The following is a 16,104-nucleotide window of genomic DNA, read 5'->3' as shown; positions in this document are numbered from 1 at the left end:
GAGAGAGACAGAGAGAAAGAGAGAGAGGAAGCTCTCTTTCATTCCCTCTTCCTCTGCAGGCCTCATTCCTGTTTTCACCTCATCAGGACTTGCTTTGAGTTAGATCTGCGGTTGCAGGGCTTCCAGTGGCTAAGGGAGAAATATACAAACCTTCTTTAGTCCTTCGTGCAGACAGACCCATTGTTGGCATCTAGGTTGAATTTCTTTCTTCAGATTCTAAGTAGAAAAAGGCTGGGAGGTGAGGGGAGAGGAGAGAAAGGTGCCTTTTACTTCCTTGTTTTCCCCTTACAGCTGCTAGTGCTGAAGCAGTGGGACTGCTGTGGAAACAGCTTCGGGGAGAAGCTGGGAAGCTGGCTTCTGTTCCTGCAGTGGGCCAGTGGGGAGACAAAACCAGTTGCATCACTGTTTGAAAGGAAAACAGATAAGAAATTCCGGGGATGTGAGAGAAAAGGACAGGACTTACCCAGAGCTTGTTGCCTCAAGATTACAGGTCAACTGCTGCTGTGGTTCAGATTTGCGTCTTACTAGGCTGCTGTAGCCTCTCAGAGGGCTGGTCCCTAAAACTCCCACCTACAGCTTAACAACCTTCTCACACTCAAGGTTTATTTTAACCCACTAATTCTCACCTCACTCGTCTGCTATTAACATGTACCTCCAAAGAGCCAGAGCACAGCTCTCTGCTTTCTGTTCCTCCTCCAGAAGCAGTTCACAGAATTGAGGGAGGCCAGGGTATATGCAAAGCACACCCTTCTGTTCTCCACGTTCCTAGAAGAGTAATGCTAGGCAGATTCTCTTTCCTTTTTGATCACATTCATCTTTTTTTTCTAATTTTTTTAATTGCAGTAACATTGGATTATAACGATCACATTCATCTTTGATCCCAAGAACATCAAGCTCACAATGAGAAAGCTTGGGCCATGTGGCAGCTACTATCACTAAAACTTTAAAAGCAAGCAGTTTAATACCCTGGAGATAGGATATGGAAGGACTGTAGTTGATCAGGGCAGAAGAGCCAGCAGGATGTGGTGGGCATAATGATCCCTTTCTCCCATACCCTAAGCCAAAAGTTCAAAGGAAAAAGGAAGCAAGGTTGGGCCTCACTCTAACCAGGATGCTATAAAGATTATGCCTAGTCTTTATACCATTAGAGGGTGCAGTAAACCTACACACAGTGGGGGCCACAGAGGATGATGAACAATATAGTCAGCGCCAGAGTAGACAACTGTCCACCTCACAGTTCCCCTTTCCTTGGGGTGAGTCCCCAACACAGCCATAACTCTCCTCTCTGGCCTGCCTCACTGGCAGTAGGCTCAAGAAAAGGTCTGCAAATCCTGCAGTAGAGGTTCCCTGAGCTGCCCTGGTCTCTGCCCTTCCTGACACTTAGTTGTTATTTTCCTTGGATTCTGTCATTTATCCCAGTATCTTTCCCCTAGCCTTTTGTTCCCTGCTTAAAAACGTCAGAGTCAGAGCAGAACATCTGAAATTTATATTTTTAGAGGTTTTTGGGTAATGAGGTAACAGTGATGATGCTGATATGCCACACCCTAGTCCAAACATAATTTCCCTCCTGAACTACTGCAGCCATCTCCCTAGAAAATCCCACTGCTTCTCCTGTCGTGTTACCCCAGTTATTCTCTGCAAAGTGGACACTGACATTTTAACCAGATCTGTCACTGTTCTGATTAAAACTCTTCAATGGCTTTCCAATGTTCTTAGAACAAAATCTAAAATCCTTAGTGCCCAATGTTCTGGGAATAAAATCTAAAATTCCTAGTAAGTCGTTTTTGTAGTTCCTTGCTCAAACTCCCCGTGTCAAGACCATGACATGTGCTCGTTCCGGTCTGGAGCCCTTTTCTCCCTACTCTGAGCCTCACTCTTTGGGTCTTGGTTGAAGTATATCACTTTCTCAGAGGCCTTACTTGTCTCTAACCTAAATTAGGTCCCCTTGCTATTTTTTTTTTAATAGCATCTACTCTTTTCCTTCATAGCTCTTACTACAACTTGTAATTACATATTCATTTTGGTGACTTGGGCAACGTCTGTCTCCCCAACAGGACCTTAAGGTAGGGACTGTCTCCATTTTGCTCCCTGCTGTAGCCCCAAAGCCTAGTACAGAAACTGGCATACAGCAGGTACCAAAATATTTGATGGATGATTAAATAGGAAGAGATTGGCATGGCTGGTGATGGTTCAGATGTAAGCTAAGAACCTGAATTTGTGTGCTAGTGGTAGAAAAGGAACGAGATAGATTTATTTTAAAGAGAAAAATCAACAAAACTTGATGACAGGCAGTGGGAAGGAGATAATGCTTTACTAGCTGAACATGCCACCTGACTCAGAGAGGAAGACAACTAAATTTCCAAATTAGGGTGACTAATGGTTAGCTTTGGGGAAATATGTTATTTATGTTGGTTTTAGACATATCAGTTAGAAGTGACCAAGGGACACTGAAGAGGAAATGTTCAGAAAGTTGCAGAGTGGAACTGGAGCGCCAGTGGACCAGGAGCATAACAGAGAAACTCAGAGCCAGTTGTTCACAGAAGTGAGAACTGAAGCATCTAGGACAATTCAGATGTTGTGGAGAGGAAGATTTACCTCACTATAAGAGACAGTTACACCAAGGGGATGGTGAGGGAGCACACCTGTGCACTGGAAAGGACTATATGCCACAAAGTCTTTCATACACGAAGAAATAGAAATCCAGAGAGGTGAAGTGATCTCCTCAAGGTCACATAGCAAGTCAATCATGAAGCTTTCTAACCCACTTTTCCTGACTTGTAAGGTCCAGTTTTCTTTGCATTATAACACAGAAACCTCCTGAATTTTCAGACATGCCTGCTTTACAGTGGACACTCAATACCATTTCCTGATAGTCAAGTCAGGCAAATAAAAGACAGAATTTCATTTCCTTGGTTTATTAAAGATGACAATGAACTGTTAGGCTATGTATGAATTACAACAAGTAGAAATCCAGTTCAGAACACAAGTTGTACAAACACACACACCACCTCTATTTAGACTCTTGCTCCTCTTATGTTAAATCAACAAAAGCTCTAAAACTTTGGTAGAGAAAGTCAAAAACAGCCTCATTTAAGTGGAAAATATTTACCTTCCACTCTTCTGCTATGTCTTGAATCTAGTCTCCACCTTGTAAGCAAACTTTTTTTCCCTTTATTTATAAAAAAGAACACTTCTTCCCTCTCATTTCATTCAGAAGGAACTCTCTTCAGTGCATTCAAAGCTTTTCCCCACAGCAGCAGGGGATTTTCAGATACGGTAAGTTGAAAAGTGCTTTCAAAACATCCCATCCTCTTTCCTCTCTCCTCATACTCTCAAATAAATAGATAAATGGGTATTTAGACAGTGATGACAGCAGAGTGTCAGGGTCACTAAAACAGATATGCAATCGAAAGGGAGGGATGGAGTGGGGGAGGTGGAGAAAAATAAGTGAAAAACCAGGAGGATGTCAGATCGTCGAGTTCAGCTCTAGAAACTGTATCAGCATTTTCCATCCTTTGCTCCTTTGCTAATATGAAACAGGCAGGACAATAACGAGAGTACGTCTCTCCTCCAGTGTGGTGACTTGGAGTAGGGAGCTGGACTTGTAATTTAAACTAAAACTGGAAGTAGAGCTCACCAGTTTTCACAAACCCCTGTCTGAATCTGAGGCCTAACCCTTAGTAAGATGAGTTTTGTGGGGTCATTTCCAAAGCTCCTTGAAAGACAAGGGAGCTTCTAGTCAGCCCTTCAAAATTGGGCTGGGCTGGAGGCCTTGGCTTTCAGAGCCTCCCCCACGAACTGAAGGGAGGGCAGCCTCGGGGTCTTCCAGCCTGATGCAGCCTTCAGATTCCAGTCTGAGGCAGAGGGACCAATGCCACAGGTCAATTCCTCCCTGCTCCCTGTTGCCCGGGTGGAGCCTCAGCTCTGGCCATTACCTTACTGCCCCTCTACTTCCTGTGAGCCTCCTGGTTGTCTCTAGCTCAGGCACTCACCAGCTTCCACCAACCATGTGCAACTTTCTGTTCAGCTTCCTGGGGCAGTGCCTACACCAAGTTTTTTCTACTAGCAACCAATTTTGGAAAGAGAGGTACACAGGAAGAAGTCAGTCTCAAAACAAAAATGCAGTGGGTTTTTGTTCACAGAGCTGCCAGCCCTCAGAGCAGCAACCCTGACCAGTGTTTTATGCAGAGGTCAGGAGCTACAGCATCTTAAAGAACACCACAAGCATATATGTGGTCCCATCAAAAACTTTTCCCATCAAAACACACGTTAAAAAAGGGGGTATGTGTGTTAAAATTAGTAATGTGAAAAAGATGATTGAACATATGAATATCACCAGGCTAAAGAGTTAAGTGCATAATAGGCATAAAGGCTCTTGTTATCCCAAGAACACAGGAACATTCACACTCACATCCACAAATTATCACGTTCTCTAACACTACTAATAGCAAGAAGCTTTTCCTCAACTTGACAAAAGAAACTAAGGCAAGAGATCAGCCATCACGGAGGGCCCTAGATCTACTGCAGGAAGAGGAGACAGAGAATAGAGTTGGGCCATCCTTTTACTCAGAACCAGAATGACTATCTAACAGAGGACACAGTGGCAAGAGATCCACTAATAAGATGGTGAATGGGGTTTCTGGCATCTATTTAGGATGGCATCAAGGACTTGCCTGAGCTTGAAAGATCATACCTGCACCAGAGCTAGGTTGATTAAAAGGGACCTTATCACCAAAGAGGAGGGAAACAGCTCCTCTGACTGAATAAGTGCTCCTTAAGCAACAGAGTTGTAGCCTCACTGATGCTTAGTGTAAGGCTACAAACGGGCCTGGCCTAAGTATCAGTTCTGTTCCTTGCTTCAAGCCCACCAGGGTGGATACAGAAAGTCAGCTTGTGACACAATCTACACCTAGAATATTTCAAACAAGGAAGTCATGGCTGCCTCCTTGAGGTCTCTGAGGATTCCAAGGTAGTAATAATGTTTTTACGGCCTCAAAAATACCTAAATAAGCTGGACAGAATACCCATGATGTAGTCCAATTCTCTGCTGCTTCTCCTCAGGGCACAGTTTGACCCTATTTCAGGATGGGGAGAGAGAAAACTCCATCCTCCTGTCTCAGCAGCAAAGGAGAAGTGAATTGGTTGAGAATGGCCTGGCTCAGAAGCTCTAGAACTAAAACAAAATAAAACTGGAAATGATACTTGAGCTGCAACTGAAACCGGACTGGTCCAAGTGGAGAAGGCCATGGATGTCAGAAGAAGTGGGTCTCACTGTCCATTCGTCTAACAGAGGCACTGGAAACTTCACTTAAGGACCCATGCGTCAGTTCCAATGGAAATACTTGGTACCTAAAAATTGTCATCACAGACTGGACCCCACCAACCTAACGAAGGTTGACTATACATGGACATTAGACAAGTCATAAAAAACAATAATGATAATAATTTAAAAAAAAAAAGTGAAGTGAGGAAAGTCCTTAAAAGGGTGGCTCAGTTCAGCATTATATGAGACCCCAGCCCCTAGAAAGAGGGCTTAATGTGCTTTCTTCAGGTGGTCTCTAGGACGGTGGCCTCTAGGGCCAAGGCTTCAGTGGGTTCCTCCTCGTAGTCTGACATGTAGGACTCCAGGCTCTGCTTGGCCAGCAACTCCCGCCGGGCTTGCAGCCGCTCACACCGAGGACACCTCCCAGACTTGAAACAAGCTTTATGGTAACATGCTTTACACTCTATGCAGGTTGGGAAGATGAGACAGAAGAGAATAATATGTATTATCTCAAACTGGAAGGAAGTTGCTGCCACAGCCCCTTCTCACTACCATTGCTTAGTGTGCCTGTGGTGAAACACAGGGAGTTGCTGAATCAGCCAAACTCTGACTAATAGGGGTGGCTGAAGGGAAATAAATTAGCTTTGTGTTCAGTCTTGTTTGCCCATTCCACACCTGGCACCAGCCCTCACCTTCACAGGTCCGGCACTTATGGAGCTCAAAAGGAAAGATGATGTCATCCTCATTCTGACAGAACTCACAGATGAAGCCCTTGGCCTGGCAGAGCTGTGGAGGAAAGGGACAGGCAGCAAAATGAGGGGCAGCACACCAGGAACTGGCACAAGAGGGTGAACATAATTGAGGGGATGGGCAGCATATAAGTGAGACTTGAATGGGCTCTCAGGGGTTCTCCTACCTACTGGGAAGAGACCCCAGTTAGACTTAGAAGCACGATAGCCAAACTGGGGCCACAGCTGCGCAGAGTTAGACAAAGCTTTAAGGTGAAGACAAGAGAGGCACGAGTTTGAGAAATTCCAACCATGAAAGTGGCTCTCAATGAAGACATAAAAAGAAGGAAAGACATGCCACAAAGGGCTTCTTAAAGTCAAAATTCCAGTCTGGGTAATTATTTTATTTTGAAATAGGAACCACAGCCAATTAAGATAAAATGTAGAGGCAAGGATCTCTCTCCAAAATAATACCCTGCCTTGAGTCAGGCTATAGCCAAGTCTTTCCAATTCCCCCTAGTACACAGGATCTCTACACATGTCCCATTTTAAGCTCTAATTCTGGGACTGTTATAGGAACATAAACTGGACATATTCCAAGATGGGAAACTGTAAAAATGGAATTTCTGAATTCCCGGCATGTTGGGTATATATCAAGAACAATAATAAATTGCATCTATAGGATACTTAAAGTTTACAAAATGTTTTCACATAAATTATTTCATCAATCCTCAAAAATACTGAGAAGAAAGGACAGTGGGTATTAATCATTATCTTCATTTTGGAGACAAGAAAATTGAGGCTTATCTCAGAGAGTGGAAAGTATTTCCTTTGGTCACAGTGATTGAAAGTGAGGGAGCCAAGATCCAGAACCTCTCCAGATTCTAATCCAGGGTTCTCCTCCTATGTCATGACAATTCTATGGTGAAGGCCTGCTTAGTCCTTCCCATTACCCACGGGCAATGCCAGCACCAAATCCTCTTCTACTTCTAGGTTCTTTAGATCTGGATGACTTAGCTGTTCAGGGGAATAGCAATCCTGTCCAGTTTCTCTCACAGTGTTGACCTGCCATTTCAACTTCCTAGAACTGAATGGCAAGAACACTGGGTCCACCCCACTCCCCACATCCCTAAGAAAGAGCCCAGCTGCATGCTAAAGCGAGACTTTCTTTTACCATGCATCGCTCCACGTGGGCAGCCCCTGCCCTGGTGAGCTCAGCAAGCCGGGGCCCCAGCTCCCCCTTCTTGGTTGCAGTCAGGTCATTCAGCGAGTACAGGTGGAGATCCTCTGTCAGGTGGCCTGGAACCGTGTCAAAGGCATCCAGAAGTCTACAGGAAATGAGTGGAAGCAGAGAAAGAACACTTTGTGTGGCACATCAGAGTAGAAGGATCTCTATCCAGAAGCAGAATAGGGAAAAGAAGGGCCCCAGGCAGAGGTAATGAGGGCGGGCAACATTAAGTGAGCCTAGGTGTTCCAGGCCACCCCAGCCCTCCCACAGTGCCAGAAGTCCAGATGGCATAAGTAACTTTTACTCTGCACAGTGATTCATGCCACTTTGCAAAGAGTACTAGGCCTGCCCTGGAAAGAATAACTAGATTTCCCCTTCCAGAGAGAAGGATACAGCCACAGCTACCGCTATAGGCTTCTCATTTACAATTTCTGGAATTTTCTGCAAGATCCCCCTACTCTCCTTCTTCACATAACAATGGCCAACTGCTGGGACATTTCTTTCAGAGACGTTAACCCAGCCAGAGGCCTCTAGTGTCCACACAAAACTTACTCCTTGGCCAGTCGGCATGTCTTGAACATGTTCTTCATGTGATACAGCTGGATCCGCAGCAGCTGAAGAGAAAGACATTGTGGTGGTGGGTACAGGGTAAGAGCAGGTAAGAAGAGGAGAGAAACAATTATTAGAATGACCAGTACCTTTAAACCCTGTGGGTCTGGAAGTTTTATGCTCAACAGCCAGAGCCAGACTGTTCTCTACACTCATAACTTAACTTGCTTCAAAGTTACCTCTAGCCAGGGAAGGCCCCTCTGCTAGGTCAGCCTGCCCAAATCACATACACAGCTGAGAGCTGCTGAGAAATCCAGAATTTGAATTTCCCACCTGATAACCTATTCTCCATTCAGTAATACTTTCAGTGAAGGGAGAAATCCTGCTTTTGCCATCAAGTGCTGTCTATAGCTTCAGAGCTGCCATTGCCAGACAGTGTGAACGATGAGATGGTTACAGCTCTGACATGGTGACAAAGAGAAGTGTGGTGATCTTGGGAAAGGCCTGTATGAACGGAAAGAGGGGATGAAGGACTAAGAAGGGTAATCTGTGATGTGGTCTTTTCAAGGGTCTTACCCGGACTTGATTAAGCAGCTTGACCTTCCTATAGAGGGCACTGTTGATGTCCTGCACATTGAAGAGAGGATCGTTCCAGATCTTAATGAGCAGATCCTTGGAGAAATTGCTGACATAGTACTTGCTGAAGTCCCACTTGCGCAGAACTCGGCTGGGGATGACCATCTGGGCATTCTCATGGCAGCACTGACAGAAGTACTTGCCCAAGTACTCACAGTACCGCAGCCGTTTGATATAATCTGGAAAAACCAGAAAGTCAAAAAGTCAGATGTGGCTCTCCCATGTATAAGCTGGTGAGGCCGTCCTGCTCTTCTTTTTGAAAGAGTAGAGCGGATGGCTAATGGGCTCCAGCCACCTCTGTGTGAGCTCCCAAAGCAGGCAGAAACCCACAAGGTGGGGCCTGTGGTTTCTGTGTTCCACTCTGAAGACCACTGAGGAAACAAATCCTGCCAAAGTTAGTTAGATCCAGCCTCTAAGAATCTGGCCAAAAGTGCCCAATTTTCTCCAGTATACAATCCTGGTAATATGCTCCGAGAAACAATTCCCCTCTGACTGCCAGTGATCTTGCCTAGTCCCACCTTCCAAGTCCAGCCCCTTCTTTCATTTCCCTAGTTCTGCTCTGTCATTTCCTCTTACCACGTCTCTGACAAGCCCCTCTCCCAAGTGTGCAAGAGGGTAAACCCACTGGAAGCAGCATGGGGGTCAGAGAAGATACTCACCCGGGTCAGTCCGGATGCCACATCCTGCACAGCGGTAATTCTGCTTGGCCACAGCAATTTTCCTCCTGAGGAAAGAAGAAGGAGAGGGAATTAGCAGATAGCAGCTGATAAGGCCCCTGAGATGTAAAGGATGAGGGTACAAACACAGGGCTCTTGTTAAGTATGGGAAGATAGGGGAATTCATCTTTCTTTAGAGTTGAACAAAATGAACCTACTGGGAGAACCAATTCCGACTGAGGATTATAAGGTTAGAATTTAGATCTAGGTAGTGATTCTCCCCAGTAATGAACTACACTTTCTGTACAACTGTAAGAGATGAGAAATAGTAAAGAGGAGAGAACAACAGGAAAGAAAAGCATCCATCCATCTTGAGAGAAGAAAAACCAGTAAGCTCACAAAACTACTGGAAGCAACGCAACAGGTTGAAGGCTACTGATAAAAGACCTCATTTCCAGTTAGCTCTGGGAAGAAATGGGAGGATTAAGAGTAAGATTTGAGGACAAGATGGATAATTCTCTCCCTCTGCCTTTAAATGAACAGAATTGTGTGGGAGGTAACAGCTGGAGGCAGAGACAAAAGGGTGAGGAGACAGCCCTGACAATCCAAAGAGGATGTATTCATTTTCCAAAGGGCATAGATACTGGCTACTCACGTTGGGGCTGGATGAACATTAAATATAATCTGAGGCCGGGGTGGGGCCCACTCTAGGTTGCCACGAACACGAATACGCAGCTTGTAGATGTCAGCATGCTGCCCATCATCTGGTGAGATGGGCAGTGAGTCTGGGATGGGCAGGAGCTGCAGGAGAAAAGCACAGGGTGACGGGACATGGACAGTCTGGGGGAAGACACATGCTTGACTTTCTGGCCATGAGAGAAGCATAGTTAATGAAAGACACTTCAGGAATACCATAGGTAAAGGCTTCAGGGAACCTTGGGCCCTTGAAACAAGTCAGAAAGCACCAGGCACGAATGAGAGCCCTGGCAGCTCTCACTTGTCCCAAAAAGCAAAAGGAACAGAAACAGCATCCCAGTTTGGTGGCACCTATTGCTCATACTGTCCCTGAATTCACCCCAGGACTCTTGGTATGCCAGGGTGCTTCATGCCTTACACAACTGCAGAGCAAAGACGAATGTGAACAATTCACTTTTTTCACAGTTTCTCTAAGGTGGTCACAACACAGGAGTTCCACCTTTGGTCTAGGGGGCAGTCATGTGGAATAAGGAAAGTGAAGGAGCCATTATGTCCTGTTTTAACAATTGCTGGGAAAACCTAGGCAAGCACGCACGCATGCATTCATTCATTCAACATATTTGTAATGAATGGCTTCTGTGGGTAAGGAAAGAAACACATAGGCTCATTCTAAACCGGGGACATGTGACAAAGGAGAACAATATCAGAAAGTGTCATAGCCTCCTGGTGCTGGACAATGGGTAGAGAAAAAGAGCTGAACAATCTACCTTCTGAGGGGCATCATGCTCTGGAACTAGCCACTCTAGCTCCGAGGCGGCTGGGAGCTGCATCCCCTCAAACTGCTTCAGGAGCCCCATGGCCACTGCCTCAGCGGATGTGGAGTGTAGGAAGCAGTGGGACCTGGAAAGGAGAGATCCAGGGAAGGCTGAGCATAAAGAAAAGACAGGAGGATGGAAGTCTTCCCTTCAGGATCTGATACCATATGCAGTGACTTCTCAGAGAACGCTTGCAGCACCCCTACTCTGCTCAGCCTCTTTTCTCACCATCTTCAGATACATGTCTACAGTGAAAATATACTGGCTTTATAGTTCTAAGACTTAAGCTTAAATCTCACTTACTAGCATTGCATGGCACTGCTAGTTAAGGATTCTGTATCACTTCCTTTCTCTGATCTTCAGTTTCTTTAACTGCAAAATAGGGATTATAATGCCTGTTTACAAAATAAAGTGAGTAAAACTGCCTTGTGGTCTATCAAGGGCTATTGTTGCTCCCAAATGAACTATTTCCCCTCGCTGAGTCTACAGCATAGAACCTGTTCAATTTGATTTCATAATCAGAAAATCATGATCACTGCTGTCTCTTTTGAGACCTGATCTTCTGGGGGCCTCTGGTATAATCAGAGTCAACAGAGAAGGAACAATCCACACTGTGAGCTTTGTCTCCAACAGAGCTCACCCTATTTGAACCAGTAATCTGCTCTCTTTTCTTGGGCTCGCTACCATCAGGCAGGCCCATCACTTTAACCTTGCCTCTGTGTGAATTTGGATGGCTCCATCCATGCATGGCCTTTCTCATCTATAGGCCAAAAACTGGATTTGTTTCTCCATAAGGATTTATTTTTTAAAAAAGTACTTACAAGGATTGGGAGGAAATGAAGGATTTGCTGTTTGAAGCTGTGCTCCTTCTGATGTCAGCATCTAAATGGAAACCAGAGATAAGGGAAGCAGGAAATGGAAAGGGAGGTGGTAAGAGAATAATGAAAATCATTCCAAGCTATTGCTGGCTAAGCACTCAGGGTAGCAGCCAGCTGCTACATTCTGTGTGATAAGGAAGAGTGTTCAGGAGAAGCTCTACACACAACGTACAGTTTGGCTTTGTTCAAGTCACAACCAGGCTGAGTTAGTGACACTACGTATATTGAGAAGGTCAAAGTGGCTACAAATCCAGGTGGAAACACAAACTCAGATTTAGTGTAAAACAGCGAATGAGAAAAGGAAGCATCCTAAGGTACACAGGGACACACCCTCTACCAAACAGAAACACAAAATAAATTACTCCAATCTTTCCTTCATTCTCTAAATTGCAAGCCCTCTTAAATGATAAACTCTCAGAGGCAAGAATTCTCTCTCTTTTTTTGTATCAGAATCAGTACCTAACACAGAACTTGGATCATAGAGTTTACTCATTAAATGTATGTGGAATTGGAACTTTGCTTCTAACATCTCATCACTACTGCTATTACCCATGAATGTGGGAAGTCTTCTATATTCTTAAAAAAGTTTCATGGTGGGGCTGGCCCCGTGGCCGAGTGGTTAAGTTCGCGCGCTCCGCTGCAGGCGGCCCAGTGTTTCGTTGGTTCGAATCCTGGGCGCGGACATGGCACTGCTCATCAGACCACGCTGAGGCAGTGTCCCACATGCCACAACTAGAAGAACCACAACGAAGAATACACAACTATGTACCAGGGGGCGTTGGGGAGAAAAAGGAAAAAATAAAATCTTTAAAAAAAAAAAAAAAAAGTTTCATGGAAAGATTTCTCTCCTGTCTGACGGCACAGGGAAGAAAAGAACTTCTCTATGGCTTGGCAACTCCCTGTAGATGGCTGGTAACCAACAAATTTTCATGGAGATATTCAACGTGATCTTTACTATAGAACTCTCAGGCATAATTACAGCAAACTATGGCAGACTCTCCAAAGCCTATTTCTGATACAGGATTTTGAAAAGGATTTCTAATAATGATATGCTTGAACCTCCAGAGACCTTATCGATCCATATGCTTTTATTGGCCACCCATATGCCTTTATTGGGGAGAACGTGAAATTTAGCAGTCATGTTCAAGAAAGGCAGATAGAAACTATTCAAGTCATGAAAAACAGACTGTTTTGATAAGTCTCATCCCTCACTTCCTTCAATACCTAGTGAAAAGAGAAAAGACTTTCTTTTCCTAATTAAACCTACACAATGATCAGTCTACTGAGTTTGAGCCCCTCAAATATACTGCTAAGCTTACATGATATCACTTTGCACTTTGCCATGAGTAGCTCAAGTGTTCTTCATGTTTCCTCTGTATATACATATATATATATATATATATATATTTTTTTGTATGTACCACTAGATTATAAAATCTCTCCTTGTGAGCAAATGAGATTATGTCTAATTCTTGTATTTGGCTCTAAAATACTTAACACAGGGTTCTGTATATAAGTATATACTCAAATAATATTCCTGACAAATCAATGTCTTCAAAGCTATATACACAAGTAAGAGAAGAGAACTGAAATCTGACAGTTTTCATATGCTCTCTAAGCACAGAAAAACTTAAGACAGCAAAAAAAATTTTTTTTTAAGACTGGCATCTGAGCTACCACCTGTTGCCAATCTTCTTTTTTTTCCCCCTTCTTCTTCTCCCCAAAGCCCCCAAGTACATAGCTATATATTCTCGCTGTAGGTCCTTCTGGTTGTGCTATGTGGGACACTGCCTCAGCATGGCTTGATCTGAACTGGCAAAACCCTGGGTTGCCAAAGCGGAGTGCGTGAACTTAACCACTCAGCCACGGGGCTGGCCCCAGCAAAAAATTTTTGACTAGTAATTAACAAATCCTATTTTATTTAGTAACAAGGAAGATCATGTACATCATATTTTCTGTCTGAACTTACACCACCAAAATCCAGATTCCAACGCACTGCTAGTTGTCTATTTAATTGTAAATATTGCTATTCAAGAAAAGAAAAAACTTCTAGGCAATAGCAAACTAGACCTTCCTAGACTGTCTGGTTTACAACATTCATTTACATAATACTTATACTGCCTTGGATTTACCTAAGTCTTGCCTTGTCCTTGCAGCCCTCAGAGTGCTTTGTACACAATAGGTTTTTTGAAAATATTTCTTCAATGAATGATTAATTGGCTAAAAGCAAAAAGCAAATTTCAGCCTGTTTGGGAGTGATGAAGAAGTAAAAATGAGAGAAATCTTACACAGCTATCCTTGAATAAAGAGCTAACCAATGTTGTTACTTTAGGGCCAGGCTATTCAAAAAAATACCACAGAGGGCCAGCCCTGCGGTGTAGTAGTTAAGTTCGCATGTTCTGCTTTGGCAGTCTGAGGTTCACGAGTTCAGATCCCGGGCAGAGACCTAAACACTGCTTGTCAAACAATGCTATGGTGGTGTCCCACATACAAAACAGAGGAAGACTGGCACAGATGTTAGCTCAGGGACAATCTTCCTCACCAAAAAAAGAAAAACAAAAAACACTGCATATGAGAGAGAAGAGGTGGTTAATCATTCATGGTTGCTAAGGAAACCATTGTCTTCATTAAAACTATTTAGCTGTTCTTCATCCTTACAAAGTCTTTTCTTCTTTGAGAGGAAAAAACCATTCTCCCCTCTTTGGAAAACATAGTCAAGTCATACTTTATGGTGTTTCTTCTTTTTTACCAGAGGTGCAATGAGGTTGGAGGTATGTAGCAAGGACTTCCTAGCTAATCATGCATACTTCCAAGAATGCGGAAGACCACAGGGTTTTGGATGTGAGGGTCTTACTCCAGGAGTGGAGAGGGAGAGGCAGCACCTGATATCAAAAGGGACATGACATCTGACACTGGTCAAGTACCACGAAGGCCCTGTGGGTCCTGGACCTCTGCTGTATCCTGCTGACTCTCGAGTCAGTTCAAGCAAATGACTAAGTTAATGTGATTGGAACACCAGCTGAGGATCTGGATAAAAATATGTCAGGGTCTAAGACTGATAATTAAGGAGTAAAGAGAGAGAAGGAAGCTATTCGATTGGATGAAGTAACTATGTCCCAGACGAGAGCACTTTTGAAAGAAGTCTAAGAAGCTCACCTTCCAACTGGAAATTAACATAATTATGAAACTTTTTATCAATTCTTTGTACAAAAACAAGTATTCTTTTCTAAGAGAACTGATTTGAAATGCTTTTGATACTTTAGATAGGATAAAGCTATAACTACTGACTGAAAAAAGTTCAAAATATAAAAACAAACAACAATGACAAAAATAACATGTTGAAAAAATTTTGCTTTTCATTTTGGGTGAGGAAGATTGGCCCTGAGCTAACATCTATTACCAATCTTCCTCTTTTTGCTTGAGGAAAATTGTTGCTGAGCTAACATCTGTGTCAGTCTTCCTCTATTTTGTATGTGGGACACCGCCACAGCATGGCTTGATAAGCAGTATGTAGGTCTGCTCCCAGGATCCAAACCTGCAAACCCTGGGCCACTGAAGCGGAGCACGCGAACTTAACCACTATGCCACTAGCTGGCCCCATAAAAAGAATTTTTGCAAGTCCAGACATTGGTATTGAGATGACCAGGGAAAACTGGTTAAAACCTTGGTACTCTAGCAAATCTGTAAATTTGTAAACCAAGTAAGTGAGGAACAGGAAGTGAGTCAACTTCAGATTTTACCAGCCAGTTTGATGTTGGTCTCCATCTTGCTTTCCCTTCTAGCAGATAAGGTGCTATCCAAATTCATTGGAAATCCAACTCCAATGAATTTTCTGTAACTGCTGACTCAAGAGGAAACACTTTAAAATGGAGAACCACAACTATTCTTGTTTTAAAAGGAGAAAAAATTTGATTAAAAAGCGGAGGGTGGGGAGAAGCAAATGTTTACCTTGAATTGGATATAATTCAAAACTTGTCAGAAAACATAGTTTATGAACTTTCCTCTTTACATATTGTGTCAGTTATCAATTTATTACCTTTCAGTTTTAAATGTGCCCTTCTTTTAGTCTGCTCTGTGATAATGGAGCTAAACTCTGAAACACCGGTCCTTCGCCAGCTGGCACAATGTTAAGCTTTGTCAGTAGAGGGCACTGGAGGGACACTGAAGGAGGAAGGGGTTTCTCTTGCTGGTTCTGGCGTACTCCTCTAGGCAGACTCCTGTAGTGCATGTGACTTTTCCTCTGGGGAAGCATGCCTTCAAGCGGCTTTGCAGCAGAGTGCCACTAGCAGTACTTCTCATAAATGGCTTCTCTTGGCACCTCTTGGGAAAGCTTCATAGCAAGGGTCACAGGCCTGGCACCTCCCATGAACCATGTCCCCTGGTACTCTGAGTTCTGAGTCACGGCACCTCCCTGGAGCAGCCGCCTCCAGCACCCCAGAGAATGGTTTCTTTGCTAAGGGCCATTGGCACGGCACCTCCATGGATAGCATCCCCTGGTATCTCTCAGGACAGCTCTGCAGCTTTAGAGAACTTCTCCACCATCCAGTGAGCCAGGAGATCTGGATCTCAGCCCTGGAGATGTGGCCCTCTTCTACGTTTGTTCCTTCCCTGGGTGCTCTATCTCAGCCCTAGGGAGAGCAACTGCTGCCTCTATT

General features: G+C 44.0%; 1 protein-coding gene across 7 annotated transcripts in view; it reads right to left on the bottom strand.

Moving 5' to 3' along the window:
* Positions 1 to 2,395: 2,395 nt before the first annotated feature.
* RUBCN (rubicon autophagy regulator) overlaps positions 2,396 to 16,104 on the bottom strand; it is a 59,824-nt gene continuing 46,115 nt past the window's right edge. For all 7 annotated transcript variants that reach the window (XM_046658654.1, XM_046658656.1, XM_046658658.1 and 4 more), the window contains 9 exons: positions 11,393 to 11,453; positions 10,524 to 10,656; positions 9,716 to 9,861; positions 9,064 to 9,128; positions 8,345 to 8,583; positions 7,772 to 7,833; positions 7,166 to 7,319; positions 5,956 to 6,049; positions 2,396 to 5,726 (listed from right to left, as the gene is read on the bottom strand). In XM_046658654.1, coding sequence (XP_046514610.1) covers positions 5,548 to 5,726; positions 5,956 to 6,049; positions 7,166 to 7,319; positions 7,772 to 7,833; positions 8,345 to 8,583; positions 9,064 to 9,128; positions 9,716 to 9,861; positions 10,524 to 10,656; positions 11,393 to 11,453 — 1,133 coding nt within the window. In that variant the 3' untranslated portion in view covers positions 2,396 to 5,547. The remainder of the gene's footprint in view (positions 5,727 to 5,955; positions 6,050 to 7,165; positions 7,320 to 7,771; positions 7,834 to 8,344; positions 8,584 to 9,063; positions 9,129 to 9,715; positions 9,862 to 10,523; positions 10,657 to 11,392; positions 11,454 to 16,104) is intronic.

The sequence above is a fragment of the Equus quagga genome, chromosome 4 (genome assembly GCF_021613505.1).
Source record: "Equus quagga isolate Etosha38 chromosome 4, UCLA_HA_Equagga_1.0, whole genome shotgun sequence".
Lineage (NCBI taxonomy): Eukaryota > Metazoa > Chordata > Mammalia > Perissodactyla > Equidae > Equus > Equus quagga.
The sequence above is the reverse complement of the archived record's forward strand: the minus strand, read 5'-3'. Positions and strand labels throughout refer to the sequence as shown.